We start from the raw sequence: 22,689 nt of genomic DNA, 5'->3' as shown, positions 1-22,689 counted from the left end.
AGCAAAATATATATTTTTGTAATATATTTTATTGTGTAATTATTACGCTCCTACATTTTTTTGATTTTTAGTGGGAATAATGTCCACAATCTAACAGAAAATAATTTTTTTCATTTGTTTCCTACTTTGTTATGTGAGGTTTCGCAATGGAAATAGGCTTTTGCCTGTACGAATGAAATCCATATTCATATCCGCTTAACACTTTATACGCCTCAAAATCAATCTCCCCGTGCCATAGGCTATTTATCGTGGCATAGATACGCCTAAGGCTTCAAGATAATTAAGATTAATCTATAATGGTATTAAAATGTTGTCATGGAGCTATTCAAGACCGGAAATGGGTAATCTTTGCAAAACCACTGTGATGATTGTGTTAAACAAATTAATCCTTCCGTCAATTGGTGCCTACTGCCTATTGTTCTGTGCAAAATTGCATGTGTGGCAAATGAGCAACCATGCTGAGAGGTGAAGAAAGCAACCAAAGTTTTGAATAAGAAACATTAGCAACCTCTACACAAGGGCGAGGGTGATGTGTTTTGTTTTCCATAGTGCTATTTTGATATGACCCAACTACCCAAGCATGTCTAGATCGTGCCATTTTCGTAGAATTTTTAAGGACAGACTGAAAGTATGATGATTTTTTTTCTATGCACAGAGTTTTATTTACATTCAGATGTGTAAACCATCTCACAAAATGCCATGCTGCAAAATAAAAAAATGACGTAAAGGCTGGATGCTACGAAACTTCCAATTATCCTTCAAAATGTTGTCTTTGCATGTGAGTAGTATAGTGTAATTATTTTTTACTGATTTCCCTTTTTGTGGCAGGGGCATTTCTAAGATGGTTCATTTCTTCATGTTGATATACAGTGAAACCTGTATATAAAGACCGCTCAAGGGAACATGAAAAGTGGTCTTTATAGGAAGGTGGTCTTTATGTACAGGTTCCTTTAGTACAGGTTTCAATGAGAAACCATATTCAAGGGAAATGTAAAATGTGGTCTTTATAGACAGGTCACAGGTGGTCGCTAAAGTAGGTTTGATTGTATAATGTTTTCATACCTTGCTTTGTTCTCTCTCACACCAACAATCATCCAACAAATCAACAATAAAAAACAGACAATGTTACGCTCTGTTTTAGAGTTATTATCTTCCAAGATAGTTTTTAATGAGGTTACCGATCACAAAAAGGCAAGATTGGCCTTCCGAAGTACATGTACAAACATCAGATTGAGAATTTAAATATGTCTTTGTATTTTACAAGCATACAAAACATGAGCACTAAAAGATTTACTTTGTTCATATTGTGATACATCCAGGATTGGAACAAATAGTTGACCAGGATTAATAGCAAAATCATAATTTTTTTCCCTTCATACCTTACCCCTTTTCCATGGTATCTAATTTGACCATTTTCAAATAACAGACATGATGGCCCAAATTCACCAGGAGGTTTGTAGACAAACCTAGGTTTATGTGCGCCATATGATGTGTTTTGACATGTTTTTGACGCGTTTCAGACCAAGGTTTGTCTGAACCTTGGTCTGAAACGCATCGAAACCCGCTTAAACCTAGGCTTGTCTAAAAAAAAACTCTGTTGTGAATTGGGCCAATGTAAACTAATGTTGGTTTGGTCTAAATTTGTGGGTTAAATATTTGTCTCGATACATTAACTTGCATTCATGTAAGCCTAAAGCAATGATGTGTTTCATTCAAACTTAGTCTTTCCTGGACCTGTAAACCATTCAAAAACTCTTAATTTTTCCTCTCCAGATACGCTTTTCTCTCTATGGACATTTGTTGTATACCCCCCCCCCCCCTACGTGTATATAAATATATATACATGTATATATAAATGGAAACTGTTGTATGACAGAGATATACCAGTACAGTGATTTCTTAAACCACAAGTATTTTTGCAGTACATTTTACGAAAATTGCAAAATTTCATCAACACTCTTATTAGTTTACCTTTACGTGTGGTAGAGTCTTTTACAGTAGCTTAAGTCAATGCCTTCAATACAGATGTACAGTGAAGAGTATTTGTTTAATTGTCACAGTTGTATGAAGATAGCTTGCCAATTAATATGAAACAAAGTTCAGACAATTTCAAATCACACTTTATAGAGGGGAATTATTTTTTATAATTAATGAGTTTTCTACAAAAATCTTTCACATTGTTCTCGTTCTCCTTGTTCTTTATGCCAAAATATATATCTGCTACTCAATCTTACCATCATGTCTTATCAAAAAGTACAGTCATGTTGTTCATGTTGCTGCTAAACCATGTACCATGATTTCATAAAATGTAATTACTAATATAAAATTGTACATTCCTAACTGAAACTGATGTAAAATTGATTAAACATGATTAAAAATCATTAATTTTCAAAGATTGAGTTATGATGTAATGATTTAGTTATATACAGTAAGTTCACAATTAAATCGATTTTGAACATGTAGTACAGTTACACACTTAAATGATAAAAAGCATGTTTGCATATTTAGTACTGAACAATATCTTACAAAATTACACAACTTCTACACCAAAAATTGATTATACAAAGCAAATGTATACCCATAACATATAAGCAATACTTTAATAATCTCCGACCCTATAATTGTGACTCCTTATTTCAGTTTATTTAACGAAAACATGTCTTCTCATGTGTCTCCTTTTAGTGAGGTTTTTGCATGTTCTACTGATCCAAAATGCTAGGAATTAGACATTACATGAGCAGAAACTCCAGAAAGAGCAAAAACCACAGAAAAATTTGATTTCATTTCCAATACAGTACATTGTGCTGTTCTTGTATGTATTCAAATTGGGTTTTTAACAAAAATAGGGGGAATATACTTTCACATTGGTGCATTAAATAAACATTTTCATTTATTTTTGAACGATGAAGGAGTGGAAAATAGGATTAATTGTTGCTAATTTGGGGAGGAAATGCTGATTAATTGAGAAAAAATAAACTTTCTAAACTACTATGGTTTAAGGTTTTTTCCAAATGGAAAGACCAGGAACAGAATTCATAGTTTTGCAGCAAATATTGATCAAGTATAATGGAATGTGTCTGGTATTTACAGAAGCTTTTGAAAATGAAGACAGTAGGAATAAGGAAATCAGAAGGAGAGGAAGGGCAAAAGAGTGTAAGAGATCTAGACATAGAGAGAGAGAGAGAGAGAGATGGATAGAGAGAGAGAGAGAGACAGGAAGAGAGAGAGAGAAAGAGAGAGAGGGAGAGACAGAAACAGAAAGAGGGAGGGAGAGAGAGAGAGGTAGAGAGAGAGAGACAGAGGGTGAGAGAAAGGATGCACTGTACAGTATAGTACAGAGGTTAAATTGAATAAGAGAAGCTAAAGGCCGAAAAAGGGCGCTATGACATAGTTCTCATGATACTGCATATGACTTGTTCCCTCCACAAACATGAATCATTTTTCTCATTCCCAATAATTGCTAGTACATGTATGTGGATTTTTAAACATTATCATGGAAATTGGAATGAACTATCTCACCATTTGTTAACAAATATTTTGATCATTACTAAAGATATTCTCTTTGGTGGAGGTATATCCCATATGATATCAAGTTCAATAACATTGCACAAACAAAGGATTTAAGTTGCAACACAACCATACAAGTTAACAGATTGCATTCCAAAATTTGATGAACAGATATCGATTCCTCAAAATGTACACAAGCACAATTTCTAAAAATAGATTGTGCTCTTAACTTAACCAGACGATCTATAACTTTTGTGAAATCAATACATGTAGTTCTATCAAGAGAAATGTTAACCAGTCTTGTAGAAAAGCACACAAACATAGCGAACATAAACAAAATAATAATTTACACCGCAAGTTTATCATACCCTAGAAAATCATATTGCACCAAATAAATAAACACAAAACGATACTAACAGAAGATATTCAACAAAATCACAAACGCTAAGTTTCTAACTTATATTACAAGTTATATTACACGAGTTCTTAACTGTGACTTTGGACAAAAACTTTCACTAAGTCTTCCCATGAGAGTAGATTCATATTTTAATTTTCATGTTTGCATATATAATCTGTTATTGTATAAATACCTAAAACTAATCAGAAAATGTGGCATACATTTACTCTGAATATATGAAATGCAGATCATGATGATGTCAGAGTTTGAAATCTAATATCTTAGGAACGAAGCTAAGAACAATAAGAAAGCAAGAGTCCAAAACATTGTATGCTTTGAAGTATGGGAACATAATGATCTAAACTGTTGTGTTCAAATTTTATTAATTTGAAATGCAGATCATGATTATGATAACATTTGAAACTAAAAATACAACTTAAAAAAAATAAAATTGAAGAGCCGATCAGAGAACAGGAAGGAAGAGGGATGGAGGGGTGCAACTGCCCCCCTTTCAGGGTAAGCTACCACTCATCATAGGTACTGGTGCCAAGCCTCTCTCCTCTATCACATCCATCAGACACCGGTGGATGAACACGTATTGTTGCTGTATGGGTAATTAAAGAAGAGATGGAATGAAGAAAACATTAGAATAACCAAAATGGATATTTGCATAATATGATATTACTTAATGATTAACTAAATGTGAACAACATGCCATAAGATAAGATAGGCAAATAAAAAAAGAAGGAAGAAAATGTTTGAATAACCAACATGGACAATAGTAAAATATAAATAAACTAAATGAGAATAAGACGCGATAATATAATAATATGAAATAACTCAATGGAGAATATGTTGAGATAAACGAAGATGGGCAAACAAAGAAAGAAGGAAGAATATGTTCAAATAACCAAAATTGATAACTTTATATGATATTACTTAATGAGGAATAAAGTAATCAAAAATGAGATGGAACGCAGGAGGAGATGAGGAGAAAAGAAGAGGTATGAGGAAGAGGAGGGTAACTGAGAAGGAGATGAGGAAAGGAAGACAAGGAAGGAGAATATGAGGAAGAGGATAAAGACTAGATGAATATTATAAAAGGAAAATAAGACGTTAGAAAGAAAAAAGAAATAAGAGAAAGAAGGAAGGGATAAATAAACCACTCAAGCCACATCTTTTCTGCTGGAAATTACTTTATTACCAGCCTACATATTTACTGATCTCTGAGAAGTGTCTAACTTTTTTTGTTTTAAGAGGCCAAAACATTGCAGAGCGTGTGTGCAGCGCTTTGTAACTGCAAGGAAAAGGCGCTATATCAAATATCTTTGGATTGGATTGGAAATAAGAAGGAAAATAACTAAGATAAACAGGGGGCAAGAAAGACAAGGAGATAGACATGAGTTACAAGATAAGCAAATATTCAGCTCAAGAAAAAAATAAATTACCCACCTCTGTTTGGACCATGAAGTTTCTATGCATTCTCATCCCGCACACGACACCCATAACATCTACAAAGTCATACTGCTCCATGTGCTGCAGGATGTTATCCAGGACTATGAAGGTCCCTGTGCGCCCTACTCCAGCACTGCAGAAAGGATCAACAAGAACAGGCACATCAATAGATACTGTCTAGCGTTAGACTGGACGGGGGATAAGTTTTGCTATAACAAAATTATCTGCAACTTTTAGGGTACCGGTATACGCTTTTGTTTTATCCAGCTTCTTGATTACTTTCTATCCAAATCATACTTGACAGTAATTCGTGTGATCATAAATTATCAGTTCCACCATTAACATCAGTATATAATCATCATCAGCAGCACCACCCTAATCATCATCATCAACATCATCATCTTCCCTATCAAAATTTGTCATCATAATCATCGGCAGCAGCAACATCATCCTCTTCCTCCTCCTCATAATCACCATCACCACCATCACCATAGCAACCGTCATCACATGCATCTTCCTTTATGCCTACCTGCAAAGCACTGCTGTGGGAGCTGTAGAAGGTAGCTAGCAGGGTGCTTCTGATTCTCTTAATGAAAGCTAGCACAGCCTGGCTAGAATCTTGTACACCATGCATCATCATCGATCATCACCACCACCACCACCACCACCACCACCACCACCATCACCACCACCACCATCATCATCATTACCACCACCACCATCATCACCACCGGCCACCACCACCACATCCACCACCACCACCACCACCACCACCATCATCACCACCACCACCACATCCACCACCATCATCATCATCACCACCACCACATCCACCACCATCATCATCACCACCACCATCATCACCACCACCACCACATCCACCACCATCATCATCATCACCACCACCACATCCACCACCACCACCACCACCACCACCATCATCACCACCACCACCAACACATCCACCACCATCATCATCATCACCACCACCACATCCACCACCATTATCATCACCACCACATTCACCATCACCACCATCATCTATACTATCATCATCTTTCTCCTTGTCATTGTCCCTCATTTTCATCATCAACACTGAAACCACCATCATCATCATGAACATCGTTACCATATATCATCCTCTCCCCCCACCCCTCCTCCTCCTCCTCCTCCTCATCCTCCTCCTCCTTCTCCTCCTACTCCTCCTCCTCCTCCTAATCATCATCATCTCCAAGGTGACCATCAACACTCGCTACCCACCATTAACACCCCATCCTCTTTCTCGATACCTACCTGCAATGTACCGCAACAGGAGCAGAAGAAGGGGGCTTGGTGCTTCTGATTCTCCTAATGAAAGCTAGGAGAGCTTGGCTAGATTCCGGCACACCATGGTCAGGCCATGAGAGAAAGTTCCAGTGCCTAACATAGCGCCGCTGATCTCTCTGAAAACAAAGTTAGCACGACGATAAACAATCAATAGAAAGCTGTCTACTGTGAGATACTTGTGCTTTGATGATAATGTTCAAGTAATCATAAAGTTGAGATATTCTCTAGTAATTTACAATCAATTTTATAGTGTACTTAAATCTTTTTATCTTCTCTTAATGATTTGAAATAAATATCCCACAAGACTGACAAGAGAGTACAGTTATATGCGGACAGAAATGGTGGGAGAAGGGTGAGTGTGTGCAGTTGAGTTTTTACTGACGTGTATCAATCAGATATGATTATTTACATCTGGGGTCCGACCTTTAACCTCACCATCCAAAAGACGTGACTCAGTTTTGAACCGGGGTCGCCTGAGCCTGAGATGGGCAGTCACTCCATCTTATATAATTTACGTCAGTCTGCCAATTCTCAGAAAATTGTCTGAACTCTATTGATATTAAAACTGTTACAGATAGTTCTTGGGTAATTATAACAACTTCCAAACCAAAATATTGGTCTCTTCTGTTAAATAATTCGACAAGAAAGAAATGCTTACCAGTTGCACAGCAAATTCTTTGATATTCCAATCATTTTCTTCAAAGGTTTGGTTCATGGTGACCTGGATATCACCATAGAGGACAGGCATGTGATCGTCAGGCCAATACTGGTCACATTTCACCTAGAACAGGAGACGAAGCAAAGATGGAAAGTGGGATGGAAAAATAGGAAATTTAAAAATGGAAATATTTAAGACCCTTTTTAGATCTAATTTAATGTCATCTAATTCAGTTTTATTGTTTAAAAAAAAAGAGAGAAGAACATGGATAAAGTCTGGAGACTAATAATGTCATTTGTACATTAAAACATTAGAAAAACATCAAATAAGGTTACCAAATGTTCATTAACATATAGTAGTTTAATAATAAACAAAAAACAAGTCTGTCTCGACAGACAAAACCCTCTTGAAACGATGTAATTCTGGATCAGTCCAGTGGCAAAATCCAGAACACCCAAATGAATGCTAATTTTGCTCTGATATATGTATACAAAAGATAAGTGATTTGGAAAACGGCCACCATGAAACACCAGAGATATACTTAATCACATGACCTCTTTCTTATTCAGAAAGATGATTGTATTTCTTTTTAAAATGGTTGAAATAAGTATAAAGCAGCTGAAAGAAGGTAGTCCATTGATGAAAGAGCCTTGGCAAATGTGCCACAAGTTACAGATGCAATAGATTATTACTCCACCATTTTGTTAAAGGTAATACAAAGTTTGGGGAAATTTTGAAAATTGGGTAAGTAGTGATTCTTTACAATTTTGATATATTTGGATGCCCCTGTAGATGTATTATAAGCACGAGAATATTTAGTCTCTAAAAGACTTCTACTTTCGAGAAAAATTGAATATAAAAATTTACCGGTGCTCCCGGTAAATTTTGATGAATTTCAAATAGCGCCTACGATCGTACAATGGTAGCTGCGACCATGAAACTCTAAGAATATGTAGTTGTGATACATAATTTTCAAACAGGAATAGCTTATCGGTCGATTTTAGTCAAGAAACATTTGTTATAACTTAATTAATATCTTGACCTTGAGAGGGAGCTATGCAACATAAAGAGTGTATTATTTACAATTTCATAACTTTAGACTCGATTTCAACAGCGACAACGATCACGGAATATTGTAGGAACGCATATACTTCCAATATGTTCATTTGAACCAAATTCATGACCCCATACCAAAACTTTGTATTACCTTTAACCAGCTTGAAATTGGTTTATGATTCACAGCTCCGATAAAAACGATTTCAATCATTTATTCTAGACACAAGCCCGACATGTTTGCAATCAAGCTCTCAGTTTCTTTCAACACAACCCACGCAGCAGTATCGATAGTGTTACTCTCGTCTGTGAATTTCTCACCTTGCCTTTCTCCACCAGTTGCGTTACCATGACAACCGTGGTTACATTCTGCTCCCAGATCATCCTCCACATATCATCAGTGGTGCCTGGGAGAGGCCCCTGGCAGGCGATGTATTCACGCGGGGAGGTGAAACCCTGAGAATGACACAAATGAATTGAATACATCATTACTCCTCTCTCTCTCTCTTTCAAATTTTACCTCTCTTTATCCTTTCCCTCTCCCCTCTTTCACTTTATCTTTCTTCTTTCTTTTTCAATTTACTGACAACGTGATAATCACTATGGTTTTCTTTCAATATATAGTAAGCTTATTCTTTACATTAAATATATCAATTTTAATCGATATCATTATATTGTAGTATTGATATTAATATACCATTTTATAATTTACAATCATTTTTTGGGGGTGATCTTTTTCCTACTTTAACTTATTACTGAGTTATTAAATCTACTGTTTTTAATGCATTTTGATATGATACAATGTGAACAAAGTAGTTTTAGTCTTTGGGCTTTTTATTTGGTTTATTTTTAATAAAACCGAAATTGATTTTTGTTGTTGATTGATTTCATTATCAGAATGAAAGAGGATGTCTTAGGAAAGGAAACCCATTTCTAATACAATTTTTTTTTTAATTCGTGTATTAAACTTCAATTCAAATGTCCAATGTGCGTTCAACATGGATATGCGTTTTGTAAAATAAAGGCTTAGACACCGTTTAAAAAGAACAGAAAATAGGATACAAAATATGGATACATTTTGGTGATGACAAAATATTAGTCATTCACAATATTGATAATTGCTGGCTTCGTTTCTGTAATTCATGTAATTTAACTGTTTTCATGCATACCTACAAATGTTCTACGATTGAATAGTCTGACCTACTAATAAAATAATATGTAGGTCATACGAAAAATCAATTTTCTTTCTTATAAATTACTGGTGCAGATGAAAGTGAAGGGGGGGGGGGGGTCTGGCATGACAGCTCCTGCCCAATTTAAACCCCAACCCGGCATTGATCGGTATCTCAAAACAATTTCTTATACTTGTAATAGATTATTTCAATTATACTTCCCTAATTTTTGTTTACAGAAAATAAAATTCATATTACGAATGAGAAAGAAGAGAATTGTGTAGCCGTATGGGGGCATTTCAGCTGTTTTGTTAATGAGTTTAACACCCCACTATCTCGACTTTATTGGGATTTGTTCAATTTCTAAACTGAACAGAATGAAGAAGAACAATAAAGAGGAAAAGAAGTATAGCCCTTGGCGTAAATCTTACAGGTATGTAGTTTGAATTGATGTAATCCGATCCCTCTTCGTCATCAACTGGGCTCAGTTTAACCCTTGTACGATCATCTGAAAAATACAAAATGATATTTAAATTTCATTAAATATATTTTTTTGTTTTGTTTTTCAACAGGATAATTAACTCAAGTCCATAATAGACATGACATACATAAAAGAATGTAGAAAGAGTTAGAATTAAAACTGTTCGTAGATTGGATTTTTGAAAGTTTGTTAAAAAAATAAATTAAAACACATGAAAAAATTGGTTCCCCCTTAACAACCCAGCTTCACCTTTCAGCCGATTCCAACTGACAAGGAGCAAACATTTTTTTCTTCTCCGGTTAACAGTTTTTTGTTAAATTGAATGATTTCGGTCGCGCCATTGAGCGGCTGCAGTTGGGCTTAATACAACTGTAGAGTGAAATTAAAGTTCAAACACCCCCCCCCCCAACAACAAAAAAGGGGGAAAAAGAAGTAGAATTTAGCCGAAGAATCTCACAAGGAAAATGCAGGGACAGAACACGGTAAAATGAAGATAATACTAAGAATGAGACACATACAGAGTGGCAGAGTCTAACGGAAGGCAAAGAGATGAGTAAGAAGTGAAACAACGATTATGACAAAGAAAAAGTGGTCAAACTCACATGGCAGAATATTAGTGTAGCGATTTTTGCCCACATTTGCTGGCGAGACTGCGGTGTTCGTCGTCATCTTGCGTCCTACTTTACGAATAGCCTGTTAAATGGTACAACGAATGAAAATGAGAATGCTAACATACATCTGAACGATCTAAATGATACACCATATTTGCCTCATAAACGCAAAAAGATATAGCGAGTTTCTCTGTATTAAAGTGTTTCATATTCTGATGTTTTGACATCAGCTTTTTAAGTTCGTTAAAAGAAATAATTTTATGTGACATTTTTACTTATTTTTACAAATTTTTAAATACTAGTTTAATGAGCCCTGTAAAATTTCGGAATGCATCTATATAATTTGATACAAGGAGACACGTGAATTATATCTGATGTATTTCCCGTTATTGTTACAGTATTTCGAGTTTTAGAGGAAGTACAATGAAATTGGAAATTCTACTTATTATAAACATCCCGAATCCATTTAAAATAGCGTACACATTTTGGAACAAGAGATCTATTTTGTTTCTACGAACATTGCAGACTAAAAAGCTGATGTAATCTTTTTGTTTTTCCACTCACCTCATATTCTTGCGAGTAGCCATAGTTACTGTCTGCATTCATGCTAAACCAATCGCGGGTAAAATCACTCAAACGAACAGGTCTAGAAAAGAAGGGAAAACATTGAAATGTCACAATGTTACAAACTAATAAAAAAATCAACCCTTTCAAAAAAAGAAATCCAAATAAACGAATACGCAACCACATCTGAATCAAATGGAGAAAATAATCTTCTTCATAGTGTAAATGTAAAAGTTTGAAAAGATTTGGAGACCAAACTTAAAAGAAATATCCAACAGGAATGACAAAACTCTTCCGAGCTTCCTTTGAAGAAAAAAAAAACACTAATCCGTCTATTATGATAGCATCTGCATATGGGCCAAATTTTCTGACTATCTACATTTAGATGTTGCTATTTCAGGTAAGCTTTTAACGTCATTAAGTACCATCTTTTCTCTTACAAGTTTACGAAAGATCTGAATACATTTAAGAGACTTGTCAGTTTCTGTTAATTTATTTAGCCCTCCATAGGCTTCTTTAGTGGATAAAGTCAAAAGAAGAAAGAAACCATCATACAGTTACATATGTCTGACTCACTTGCTTACAAGGTGGTTCTCTCATATTTTTACAAAATTAAAACTCGACTTGACTGCCACGTAATAACAAATTTTCCACACATATCAGATAAATAACAAATATATGTTTCATCCTCATATTAGTGAGCCCATTTGCTTTTAATTACACCAAATACAGGAATCTTATTGCTCAGCTTTTCTAAGAAATGTTGTTGCTTTATCAATGTAACTATGCAATTGAGTGTATCATTTTTCCTTTCTTTAAACCAAATATGATATTTTCTCTTGTAAACTTAATCTGTTAATGTGTACGTTCATATATCTATCGTGCTGTTTCATTCCAAATCATGTTTTTACTTAATTCACATCCCCCCCAAAAAGTGCACGGTATTTTCTAACTCTCTTTTACAAAATGAATTTCGATGTTACCTGGAATGTTTTTGTTTTGAGATGGTGTGATGTGAATTGTTTGGTACACGTGTTAGCTCGACATCTTTCATATTGGCTGGGAGATAGCGTCCTCTGCCGTCCAGTCTGTCAAGAAAAAGAACAGAAAATAGACTACAATGCAATAATAGAACAAATTTCTGTTGGTCAACAGGGTAAATTTCAAATAAATCACTTTTTAACAAGGCTGTGTTTGAGCTAAGAAGTCATTTTTTCCTAACGAATGATACACACAAAATATCTAGCAAGACAGCAAAAAAATATTAATGAAAAATAAAAATACGAAATAGAAAAAATTAATAAATAACATATTCACAAAAAAAGAGGTCGTCAGATTTTAGTTTGCCGATGGGAGTAAAAAGACAACTTTTCAAATGTTTTTAATTTGCCGAGAGAAGTTCCAAATCTTATGACGCACCTGACTGAACATATTGCTTTGCCGCAAACACATTGACATAATTATTGCATTGCTCAATTAAAAAATTATAAATGTATCTGTAATATCCAACTACATGTACATGTACTTCGAACATTTACATACAAACATTATCAATTATATACTCTTAATTGATTAGTTTTGCAACAAAACTGAGCAACACAACATTCACTGAAAAAATAACTACGAAGCCACAAGCCTACAATGAATTACTGAAAACTACCAGGGGTGGGATGCTAATCAAACTATGGCGGATAGCGAGGCTCCGGCTTATTTCGTTCCATCGGGTCTTCGGGTTACATGAACTTTACACGAACTTTCGTGAATAATCATAGCTCTAATTCCCGAATGATCGGGTAAAAAGATTGAGAAAAACTACTCTCATCGTCTAAGTGCCGCGTTCAGTATACCCGAAAGTGCAATTTCTCAAAAACCTAAAGCAAATCTACAAAACCTCGCACCTCGACCATTTGTAATACTTTAAAACAAGGCTAACAATCATAATAGTTTTAAAAGGCCAGCGGTCGACTGCACTTCGTCGTTGTCTGATTGTATAGGCACCTTTTCATAAATGTAGACATAAAAAGATCAGCCCCATCTCAAGGACCATCTTTCAAAAATGTATTTAATTGCATTCAGTTTACCCGATATTTCTTGAATATAGGCGCATGTTTTCACAAAAATATCCCGCAGCTCAACCAGAGGAAATACCCAAACTGCCATGAATATTGTGGTATGTTTTCACGAATAATTGTGTAACTCAAGAACCTGACCCGATGCGAAGACCCATTGGAACGAAGTAAGCTCGGGGCCATTCGTCCATAACACACCTCTTTTCTTTCCAATTTGCTAAATGAGTTTCATAGTACTAACTAGAATTAAGGTAATGATGTAACACACTATAAAGCAGGAGGTAAAATCAATACAAATGAATGAAATGTTGTCATAATGAATGCAATAACAATTTTAAAAATAGCAATATAAATAAACAGCCCAGAGGAGAACAAAATAAAATGTTACTACAAATGCAGAAAATGGACAGGAAAAGGACAGAGCCTAAGAAATTATTATATCTCTACAATAATTGTTGGCAACATAGTTAATTTGGATAAATTTCACTCGGGAACTCAAAACAGAACAACTGACAAAAAATCACTAATTTCACAAAGGCCACAAAAACATCAATGAAGGATTCCAAAAACATGCAATGGAGTCGAATTATGCTGCCATGGTTACCTGTGCTTGCATTGAAGGACAACTCGCAGACATTTCTGAATTCTGTGGTGGTGGTGATGATGATGATGTAACAATAGAGTGATAATGTATCAGCATTTTATCGTTCTTATTGTTTATATCAAACAAAATATTAACACACTTTAGAGAGTCGTGAATAAAAAAGGAAAGGAATTTTTGCATCTAAGAACTTTTTCCATTAAGAGTGCTTGTAAGTGAATTTTACATTATAATGGATGATACATGTACGTGTGGTTCAAAGTCGCAAAAAGATAATGCACAGATACGATCACGTACGCCTTGAAAGTTGACAAGATAAAGATAAGTTTGTAGAGTACCTTATAAAACCATAGACAGTGTTAAGCAAATACATATTTCGAAATCATGATTATCTTTTTACCTTGGGGTTCCGAACGACCGCAGACTACCTGTACTTACATTTCACATCTAAATTATTCATACCTTACCAAGTCTTGAAATTTTATAAAGTGAGTTAAAAAAATTATCTGTCGCGATGTATGTTTCTTAAAAATGTGATATATCAAAGCTTACATCTAAAAGTATTCAATAAAGGCCCAAATTCAACCATTTAACCTTTCATTCTTGAGTTACAAAAATCACCACAAACATTAGATTTAAAAGGTTGTATGAATAATTTAGTTGTTACCTGTAATATCATTATTCAATACGACTTTGTTTGAACTTACCTGAACTTCCTTACAATGATGACGATGGAGAGGATGATGACGACGACGAGCAGGGAGAAGAGAGCCGTGCTGATGCCGATGATCACGCCGTGCGGACTCATGGCTAATAACAACAAAGATAAAGATCATCATGTGATATTGTTGACTATATTGTCATAACATTACCACTGTTAATTCTTAAAATCATCATCATCATTATATTCATTATCACTATCATTAGAATGATCAGATTTACATCAATCAGCGGCAGTAATTTTAAGATGTTATTATTGTTACCACTGTTAAGTTTCATCATCACCATCATCATCATCATCATCATCATCAGCATTATCATCATTATATTCATTATCACTAGCATTATAAGTATTATCATTATTTTCTTCAATCAGCGGCAATAATTCCAAGATTTTTTAATTAGCCGTAACTATATGAATCATCATCACTCATTATGACTTGATAGTCACTACTAGATAAATGTTAACATTATCATTACCATTGTAAAGTTTCATCATCATTATTATTGTAACGAATTTTAACGAAGTTATCATCATCATTGGTAACATGTATCATAATTTGAAGGAAATTTATGTGATTTTTTGTAGGCCAGTACTAACAGATATGAATGTGTGTGGGTGGGACGGGGTTGAGTGGGTGTTTATGTGGGTGTTAGAGGGGTAACCATGCATGATTTACAACACCTATCTGAAATAGATTATTAATGTCAAAACCGTTTCTGAACCTATCTGATAGCATGTGTCACATATAAAAGGAGATCAATGAATGCATATGTGGGTGTGTGTGGATGAGAGTGTGTGGAGTGCTAGGTGCGTGCGTGCGCTCGTGTGTGTGTGTGTGGGTGTGTGTGTAAGGGTTGAATGAGGTCTACAATGTTCTAAGTATGCCGAGATTTATGAATACACTCGTCTTTAGGAAGAGGGAGATAGAGTGGGTGTTTGTGTGTGTTTGTGTGTGTGTGAGTGAAAGAGAAATCATTACTCTTTTTTATACTTACGTAATGACACAGGGAGGGAGTTCTTGGTATCTGCATATCCACCGGGTGATATTCCACGGAAACGATACCTGCACAACATGATAATGATGCATAAAATGGATAAAGAAAAGAAAACATCAGTTAGATCTACTACGGTAGTGGCAATGGTTTGAAAAGTGAAAAGAAGCAGGAAAAATAAAGAAAGAAAATATATAATATAAGGACCACAAAGAGAGGATATAGGTCGAAAAAACAGGAAAGAAGAGCAAACAAGACCAGAAGAAGAAAACAACGTTGCCAAGAATGACCAAAAATATAACCGAAAAAAGATAGCCAAAATAAAGCTGAAAATAAAGCTGAAATTAAAATCCCAAGCGCAAAGGCGATGAAGATAATGGAGAATAAATCAACAGAGGTACTAGTAACAAAAATACATGCTTGTGATTGAGACTTAAAAGGTGCATTCTACTTTCAATTCAATTTATTCTTTCCACAATTCGATAAAAAAACACAATAAGAACACATAAATAAACTATTCAACAACCATATAAGGTAGAATACAAAATTATAATAGTTAGTAAGAACATTTAAAAAAGTCAAAAATGTGGAAGGATAAACAAAACGCCAAAATCACCTGCCACATGCTTGTCCTCCCCGGAAATGTATAATACTTAATGATAAACTTAAGTGAATTACGAAAAGCTTAGACACACACACACACACCCCAAGCGCACGCACACACAAGAACAAGCAGAGGTCATAAAATGAATATTTCATCAGGTTGTGTAAGACTTAATCAATTCAATTTTAAATTTATTCTTAGAACTCTACAAAGATTTTTAGTTACACATAAGGCCCTGCACACATACACACAAGAAAAAGCAAAGGGCATAACATTTCATCAGGTGGTGAAAAGCTTAATCAATTCAATTTTATATTTCTTTTCAAAAACTTGACAAAAAATTTGACTTACACATAAGACCTTCCTTGTATGAGCGGTCCATTACAGTACACATTCTTCGTTTCATATGAACACTCCTCTGTACCAATATCAATCTTGGTAATCGTAGGTGTGGTAGGAGTTGTGGCTGCAACACTTCTCTTTCGACGAGTATCTGACAGCAAGAAGACATTTTCAGATGGATTTTAATGAAATGATAAAAAAGAAGAAGAATCAATTCTATTTTAAAGGGTAAGTCCATCCCGACATTAAGTGTCATCTTGAACGTCAACCCTAGTATTACATGGCTGTACAGATTTCGACAAAAGTCTTGTTTCCCGTGCTCTGTCGTTTTTATTCACTATTACGTAAATATTATGAACTTAGAAAGCATTTGTTCAAAAATATGGAACCCCACTGGTGTATTTTCATTAAGTTGTTGGATTTATTTGTTTAGTATGTTCAATGATCGATACACTCCTTTGGAAAGGAAAAGAAAAGAAAAGAAACATTTGGATGGTGAAATTTTGAACGGTGCATGAAAATTGTGTCACAAAATAGGTAAACATGTTTATACCTTGTACTAGGTCGCTCAAAACAAGGGGTTCACTGATTTGATAAGGCGGGATAACGTCATTAGAAATAGCCTCTGCCCAAGTCGGCATTCGTGGGAGGCTGCTGTTACTCCGCGCAGGATCGTCAGCCGCTGGAAGAGAGAATAACAACAGATAGGACGGGCGGGGGTTTAAGACTCAAAATTAGAAGACAAGCACTGGTAAAAGCGACCTTTATAAATTAAAGCTTCGTGGACAGATCAACTTAATTAAATTAAACTTTTCCACGAAATCATTTTCAATCTTTTCAAGCCAAAATAATCATAACTTCATTGAAATTTTGTTACGTCTAATGCGTCAGGAGAGCATTAGAACACAACTGCCGTTAAGAACGTTAACAAATTCCGATCAATATACCTTTTTAAAATTGTAACTTGATCATTTTACCGAAAATTAATGGGTTTTCAAATAATAGTTTTCACTAACGAAAATTTAAATTTACTCTTACCACTTGATTGGGCGACGATGACTATGACGTGAGTTATTTCACCATTGACGTCATCAAATATAGAGGGGTCAAAGTTCACAACAAAGTTTCTGGATCTGATGGTCTTGCTGGGTGGGGGCAGGGGCCTCGCATCCGGGACCTGTGGAACTATGAAGAGATAGTGGAAACTTTAGTTTCACCTCTAATAATTCAGTAGGGCATAAAAACAACCATTTTACTTTTATATACAAATTTCGGGAAAGTCATGTAAATTACTTCTGCAGCTTAATGATGTATTTCATTCCCCATCGTGTTCAAAACACACGGATTTTTGTTAAGTTAGTTATTGTATTGATTTAACCCTTACTGTACTGGGCTATTTTGAGCACCCACTGACTGGGGGGGGGGGGGGGCCTGGGAGGCCCCCCCCCCCTATGATCTCGGCCGTCGATTGTCCGATGAACACGAAAATTTGCATGTTTGTAGATATTTACGTAAGGAACAAGATGGTATAATTAGTTTTTTACGAATATGCAAATTTTTGTCGTTAGCCTAATTAATTATGCAAAATGCGCTAATTTTATGCATTTTACAGAAAACGTGTCAAACTCCACTTTTTTAATGTTGAAACTCATTATTCATATGAAACTTCTTTTCTAACACAAAAAAGTTATTTTAATGTAATTAATAATGATAATTTATGCAAATTTTGATGCAATTTTTTTTTTTTTTTTTTTTTTTTTTTGATGACATGCGCATACTAATTGTTATGTAACGCCTTACAGGTATATCCAATTTCGACGAAAATGGTATCAAAATGTGCGTAAGACTTGAGGGAAAAAAGTCATGAAACGACAATTCAAAATTCCAAGTGGTTTCGGCGCAATCTCCGAAAATGTCGAGGGGGGGGGGGGAGCCTCCCAGGCCCCCCCCCCCCCCCCAGTACAGTAAGGGTTAAAGAAAATGCGTTTTACTCCCAGACAAGTCCCCAGTGTAGATGGGAAGATAGTTGACAGGTTACCCTAGTATTTATTATAGTAAGGAACATATCTGTGTGTAATATTATTTAGGTCCATCTAGCATGACCGTTGTTATGTTTTGTGAGGATAATGCGTCGCAACTTATTTCATATTATGGTATACCCGATATAACGGGAACAACAGCATAATTTGGGTTTAAAGTCAAAGTATGGCCTGCCTAATTTATTTTATATGTATATATACAGTGCGTCCCATAAAAACGAAACCGGGAATTATCAATGCTTTAAAATATGTGTCATTGATTAATTATTATTGTGATTAGGTTATGATGAAACATCGATAATTATCGGTTTCGTTTTTTCTAAGACGCATTGTATATATATATATATATATATATATATATATATATATACATATATAAAGCATTTCTTTGCAGCTATAAAGCGCTTAAAATTTACTCCATAACGAGGTATATTAAAGGACCGCTTAAACAATTATAACAACGTTTCAAAAACACCAAGAGCGGTGCAGTTGTTCTGAATAGGAGTCGCTCATGAGAAGTGCTTTATACTTACTTCCAATTGCAGTTAGAACCGAGTCAGACGCACCAGGTCCTAGTCCGACCTCGTTCCGAGCTTTAACCTGTGACGTCAAGAAATAAACATTATGTTCTTGATTAAAATGTACTCTAAGATGTATTCATATTACGGTAGGAGGCCTCATCTTTATTGTGTACGCATTTTTGTTACAACAGAAGGTGATAACATAATCTTCCGAATTCTAAACTAATCTTTGGTATACAGATCTGAGAGATTGACTCTTAAACATATTGATTTTGTACCGAGATCTCTTACATTCTTTTTTAAAATTTTGTTTAATTTCGTCCTCTCTCTCCCTCTCTCTCTACTAATTTGTATTCTTTTGCATCTCTTTTTTTTTCTTTTTCAGGGCGGTATTGAATAATCATATTCTTTGATTAGTTCACAAGAGTCGTCTGTCTCGGGTGAACTACTACTGGGCATGGGTTAGTTGCCATCACCTCAGGAATCATTATAGTATTTGCGTGCCCCTTCCCTTTTTGACAATGTACCCCCACCCCACCAATTCACATTTTAACCCGTTGAGTACTGAGTTGTTTAATTCCAATAGGCTTAATACAAGAGCCACCCGGTTCCAGGAATCAAACGGTTAACCTCTCACCGTGAACGTGTAGTAACATCCTCCTTTGAGACCCTCAATGATTACCGATGTCTCTACAACCGGTAGGTACTTCTGGCCGCTGCTACAAGTGCGCGATCCCTGGAGGAAGATAAAAGGTTAGAACGGGATAAATTAATCTAAGAAAACAGGATAACATGGAAAGCAAAGACCGAAACATTTGCATTACACATTGCCTGTTTAGAGCAAGGCATGAAGTCAAAATCGTGATTGAAAAACATTCGAGTAAAGAACTTTTTTCTTCTTGAATAACGATGATGATGGATTTTCGGATGAACAAAGAGTTATAGATGAAGCAGAGACACAAGTTAAAGAACGTATGAACAATACTAATCGTGAAATAAATTTCGCAACTTCCTTCATGTTTTCAAATGCATTTACCGTTGGATTCTCCGTTCATAGTTTGCTAGAGGTACAAATTGTTCAAAATATTACCAAACTGTCTAGCTATCTATCCCTTCAATGTATTTAAAACTCATTCTAAACATACAGAGAGTAGGTGTTATCTGATTGCCAAGATACTTTTTCTACATTTGCCGATTCCAGTCCGGTGTACTTAGGTACATGGGAGGTATTCTCTGAATACTATCATAATCAGCATCGAAAACGGTGACCTAACTTTGAAAAGCCGGGTTAATACTGGATCGTCTTGAGCACCTTGTGCTGTGGATATAAGCGTGGCAAACACGCAGGCATACAAGAAGGGACATTATGGCATTTTTTAATTTTTTTTTAATTAATTTATTTATTTATTTATTTATTTTTTTTTTTTTGGGGGGGGAGTGTTAATCTTGATGATTATTTTCAAATACAATAAAGGAAATCTTACATTTCGTTTGCCGACGTACTCAACCCGATATCCTTCAAGAACCCCATTAGGCAACATTGGGGCCAGGAATGCAAGTCTAATCTGACGATGGTCTATCTGAGGTTCCAATCTCAGTCGGTCTACTGGTCCTGGCTCTAAGAGAGAAAGAAAAACACAAACACTGCATTAGCCCAGTCCAATAACTAAATTAAAATCGATTTTGAGTGGCAATATTATTTATTTAACATGGCTTCTTATTTGAAATTTCCCAAACTATTTAGACTAAGTTACCTTCACTGGTAAAAACTAATTAATTTGTGTTTTTCCCCCTTCTCTTCCTATAGCTGTCTTTTTTTGAAAGGGGAAGTAAGTCATAACATTTAGTGGGTTTTTAAAAAAAGGAGAAAAATGAGACAAACAAAATGTGAAAGTTTGAGCAATATACTATGAATTATTTCAAGTTGTCATCAGTGAAACACTAATAATTATCTCGGTTAATGATGACGGAACAGATTTATTTCATACAGGGGTTTTATAAAACATATTTGTAATTTTGTAATCATAATTTTAACTAGGGTGAATGTATGATTGAAAATATTCTTATCAATTAGAAAAAATATCATTTTGTGACGTGTTTTAGTACAGGGCAAACGGGGAGGGAGCTCGCAAGATACGTCACAGAGTTGCCAATTCGTGTTTGATTGATCGCACATTCAAAAATTCATAACTTTCTCATTTTTAATCGATTTTTGCTCACACTTTCACAGATCTGTTTCTCTCATTTTTCTTCTTGTAACCAACTTAATATCAGGGTGGACTTCCTTTTTCAGCTGTTTCTAGATTTGGCACGTTTTCGTACTCCAAATTCATTTATCGACTGTATACGGCATAAATTGAACCATAATTATGTGGAGTCGTCTATCAGGTACAAAATGACCTACAACTAGTATTTATCTGGGCAAGGCAAACTGTATAATCATGACCTAGCTTAATTGGCGTCACTAGAGAGGGTGGGTGTGGGTTGCGGCTGGAGGTGTGGCATCCCCATGAAATATTTCTGGCAACAAATTAGACATTTTATAGGCTTTCTATACTCTATAGAAACGATGACCCTTTTTTTCATATTCATCTTTCTATGGCTTGATTGGGGAAAATGCGAGCAAATTTAGAGAACCTACAATCCAATATACTTAGGGTCTTCTGTTTTAATTGTTGGAAAGTTTGCAGATTTTGGTCAAATGGTCGAGCGACTCCCGTATCTCGTTTATTCTTACTTGTCGGTAGAGTAGTCTCTCCTACCGGCACCATATCCCCGTCTGTGTCGTTAGCGCTCGCTCTGATTGTGATAATATACCGCGTTCCCGCCAAAAGATTGTGGAATGTAAAATCTGTGACGTCACCGTGGACTACGCCGACCTCTTCGCTGTAACTTGTCGCATAGGCGTGCAGATGATAGCGCGTTCTGTAGCCCGCCCCCGGCGTCCATGCAATGGTGATAGATTGCTCGGTAACGTTTGTGACTGTGACGTTCTGTGGCGGTGTAGGGGCTGTGGAGAGAAACATTGAAGTTGAGGATGTGAAAAAGAACGATATGATCGCCGTGTGAAACACAAAGCATGAAAGCTATCAACGTTGACACTCTGTAGTGGATTCACTGTGATACTTCATGTGATCACACTATGAATAACTTGTGACTGCATCATCTATAATCGTCACTGTGGTCACACTCAGGCTCATACGTGAGGTGTTCTTTCTCCGTCCACAGTGTCCAAACATTTGAACGCATTGGTATATTAAAGAGATTCCAATCGACAGTGACGTCACACTGTGTTGCATGCACACTGTGACTTTCAATGTGACCACAGTATTGTTACACTGTGAATACATAGTCAATCTAAATATATAACCCTCCGAAATCTTCACTGTGGAACATGTACATTCTGAATCTCTGTTGAGGGAGTGTGGTCACATATTAAACACAAAAAAGTGTTCCAAAAATGGTCACATTTCAAGTTCTGTGTCAATGTTTTCCTGTGGCCACGTATATATATGGTCATCTAAAACACATTTCATATTTCATTCTGTGGTTACTGTGGTGCATGAACTCTAC

The 22,689-nt window shown here is 35.6% G+C and overlaps 1 protein-coding gene across 2 annotated transcripts in view; it reads right to left on the bottom strand.

Annotated features, from left to right (window-relative positions):
- Positions 1-3,762: 3,762 nt before the first annotated feature.
- The window catches only part of LOC100888006 (mucin-17), a 41,217-nt gene continuing 22,290 nt past the window's right edge, over positions 3,763-22,689 (bottom strand). Inside the window, exons 7-25 of one of the 2 annotated variants that reach the window (XM_011685750.2) lie at positions 21,854-22,126; positions 20,601-20,734; positions 19,754-19,852; positions 19,129-19,195; positions 17,595-17,741; positions 17,110-17,238; positions 16,566-16,707; positions 15,614-15,681; positions 14,602-14,704; positions 13,898-13,939; positions 12,208-12,312; positions 11,225-11,306; positions 10,652-10,742; positions 10,000-10,076; positions 8,718-8,852; positions 7,344-7,466; positions 6,653-6,801; positions 5,357-5,492; positions 3,763-4,508 (exon numbers count right to left, since the gene is read on the bottom strand). In XM_011685750.2, the coding sequence (XP_011684052.2) occupies positions 4,416-4,508; positions 5,357-5,492; positions 6,653-6,801; positions 7,344-7,466; positions 8,718-8,852; positions 10,000-10,076; positions 10,652-10,742; positions 11,225-11,306; positions 12,208-12,312; positions 13,898-13,939; positions 14,602-14,704; positions 15,614-15,681; positions 16,566-16,707; positions 17,110-17,238; positions 17,595-17,741; positions 19,129-19,195; positions 19,754-19,852; positions 20,601-20,734; positions 21,854-22,126 (2,195 nt within the window). In that variant the 3' untranslated portion in view covers positions 3,763-4,415. The remainder of the gene's footprint in view (positions 4,509-5,356; positions 5,493-6,652; positions 6,802-7,343; positions 7,467-8,717; positions 8,853-9,999; positions 10,077-10,651; positions 10,743-11,224; positions 11,307-12,207; positions 12,313-13,897; positions 13,940-14,601; positions 14,705-15,613; positions 15,682-16,565; positions 16,708-17,109; positions 17,239-17,594; positions 17,742-19,128; positions 19,196-19,753; positions 19,853-20,600; positions 20,735-21,853; positions 22,127-22,689) is intronic. The other variant, XM_011685751.2, reaches the window with a different exon arrangement.

The sequence above is a fragment of the Strongylocentrotus purpuratus genome, unplaced genomic scaffold (genome assembly GCF_000002235.5).
Source record: "Strongylocentrotus purpuratus isolate Spur 01 unplaced genomic scaffold, Spur_5.0 spur5_scaffold_17, whole genome shotgun sequence".
Taxonomy (NCBI): domain Eukaryota; kingdom Metazoa; phylum Echinodermata; class Echinoidea; order Camarodonta; family Strongylocentrotidae; genus Strongylocentrotus; species Strongylocentrotus purpuratus.
The sequence above is the reverse complement of the archived record's forward strand: the minus strand, read 5'-3'. Positions and strand labels throughout refer to the sequence as shown.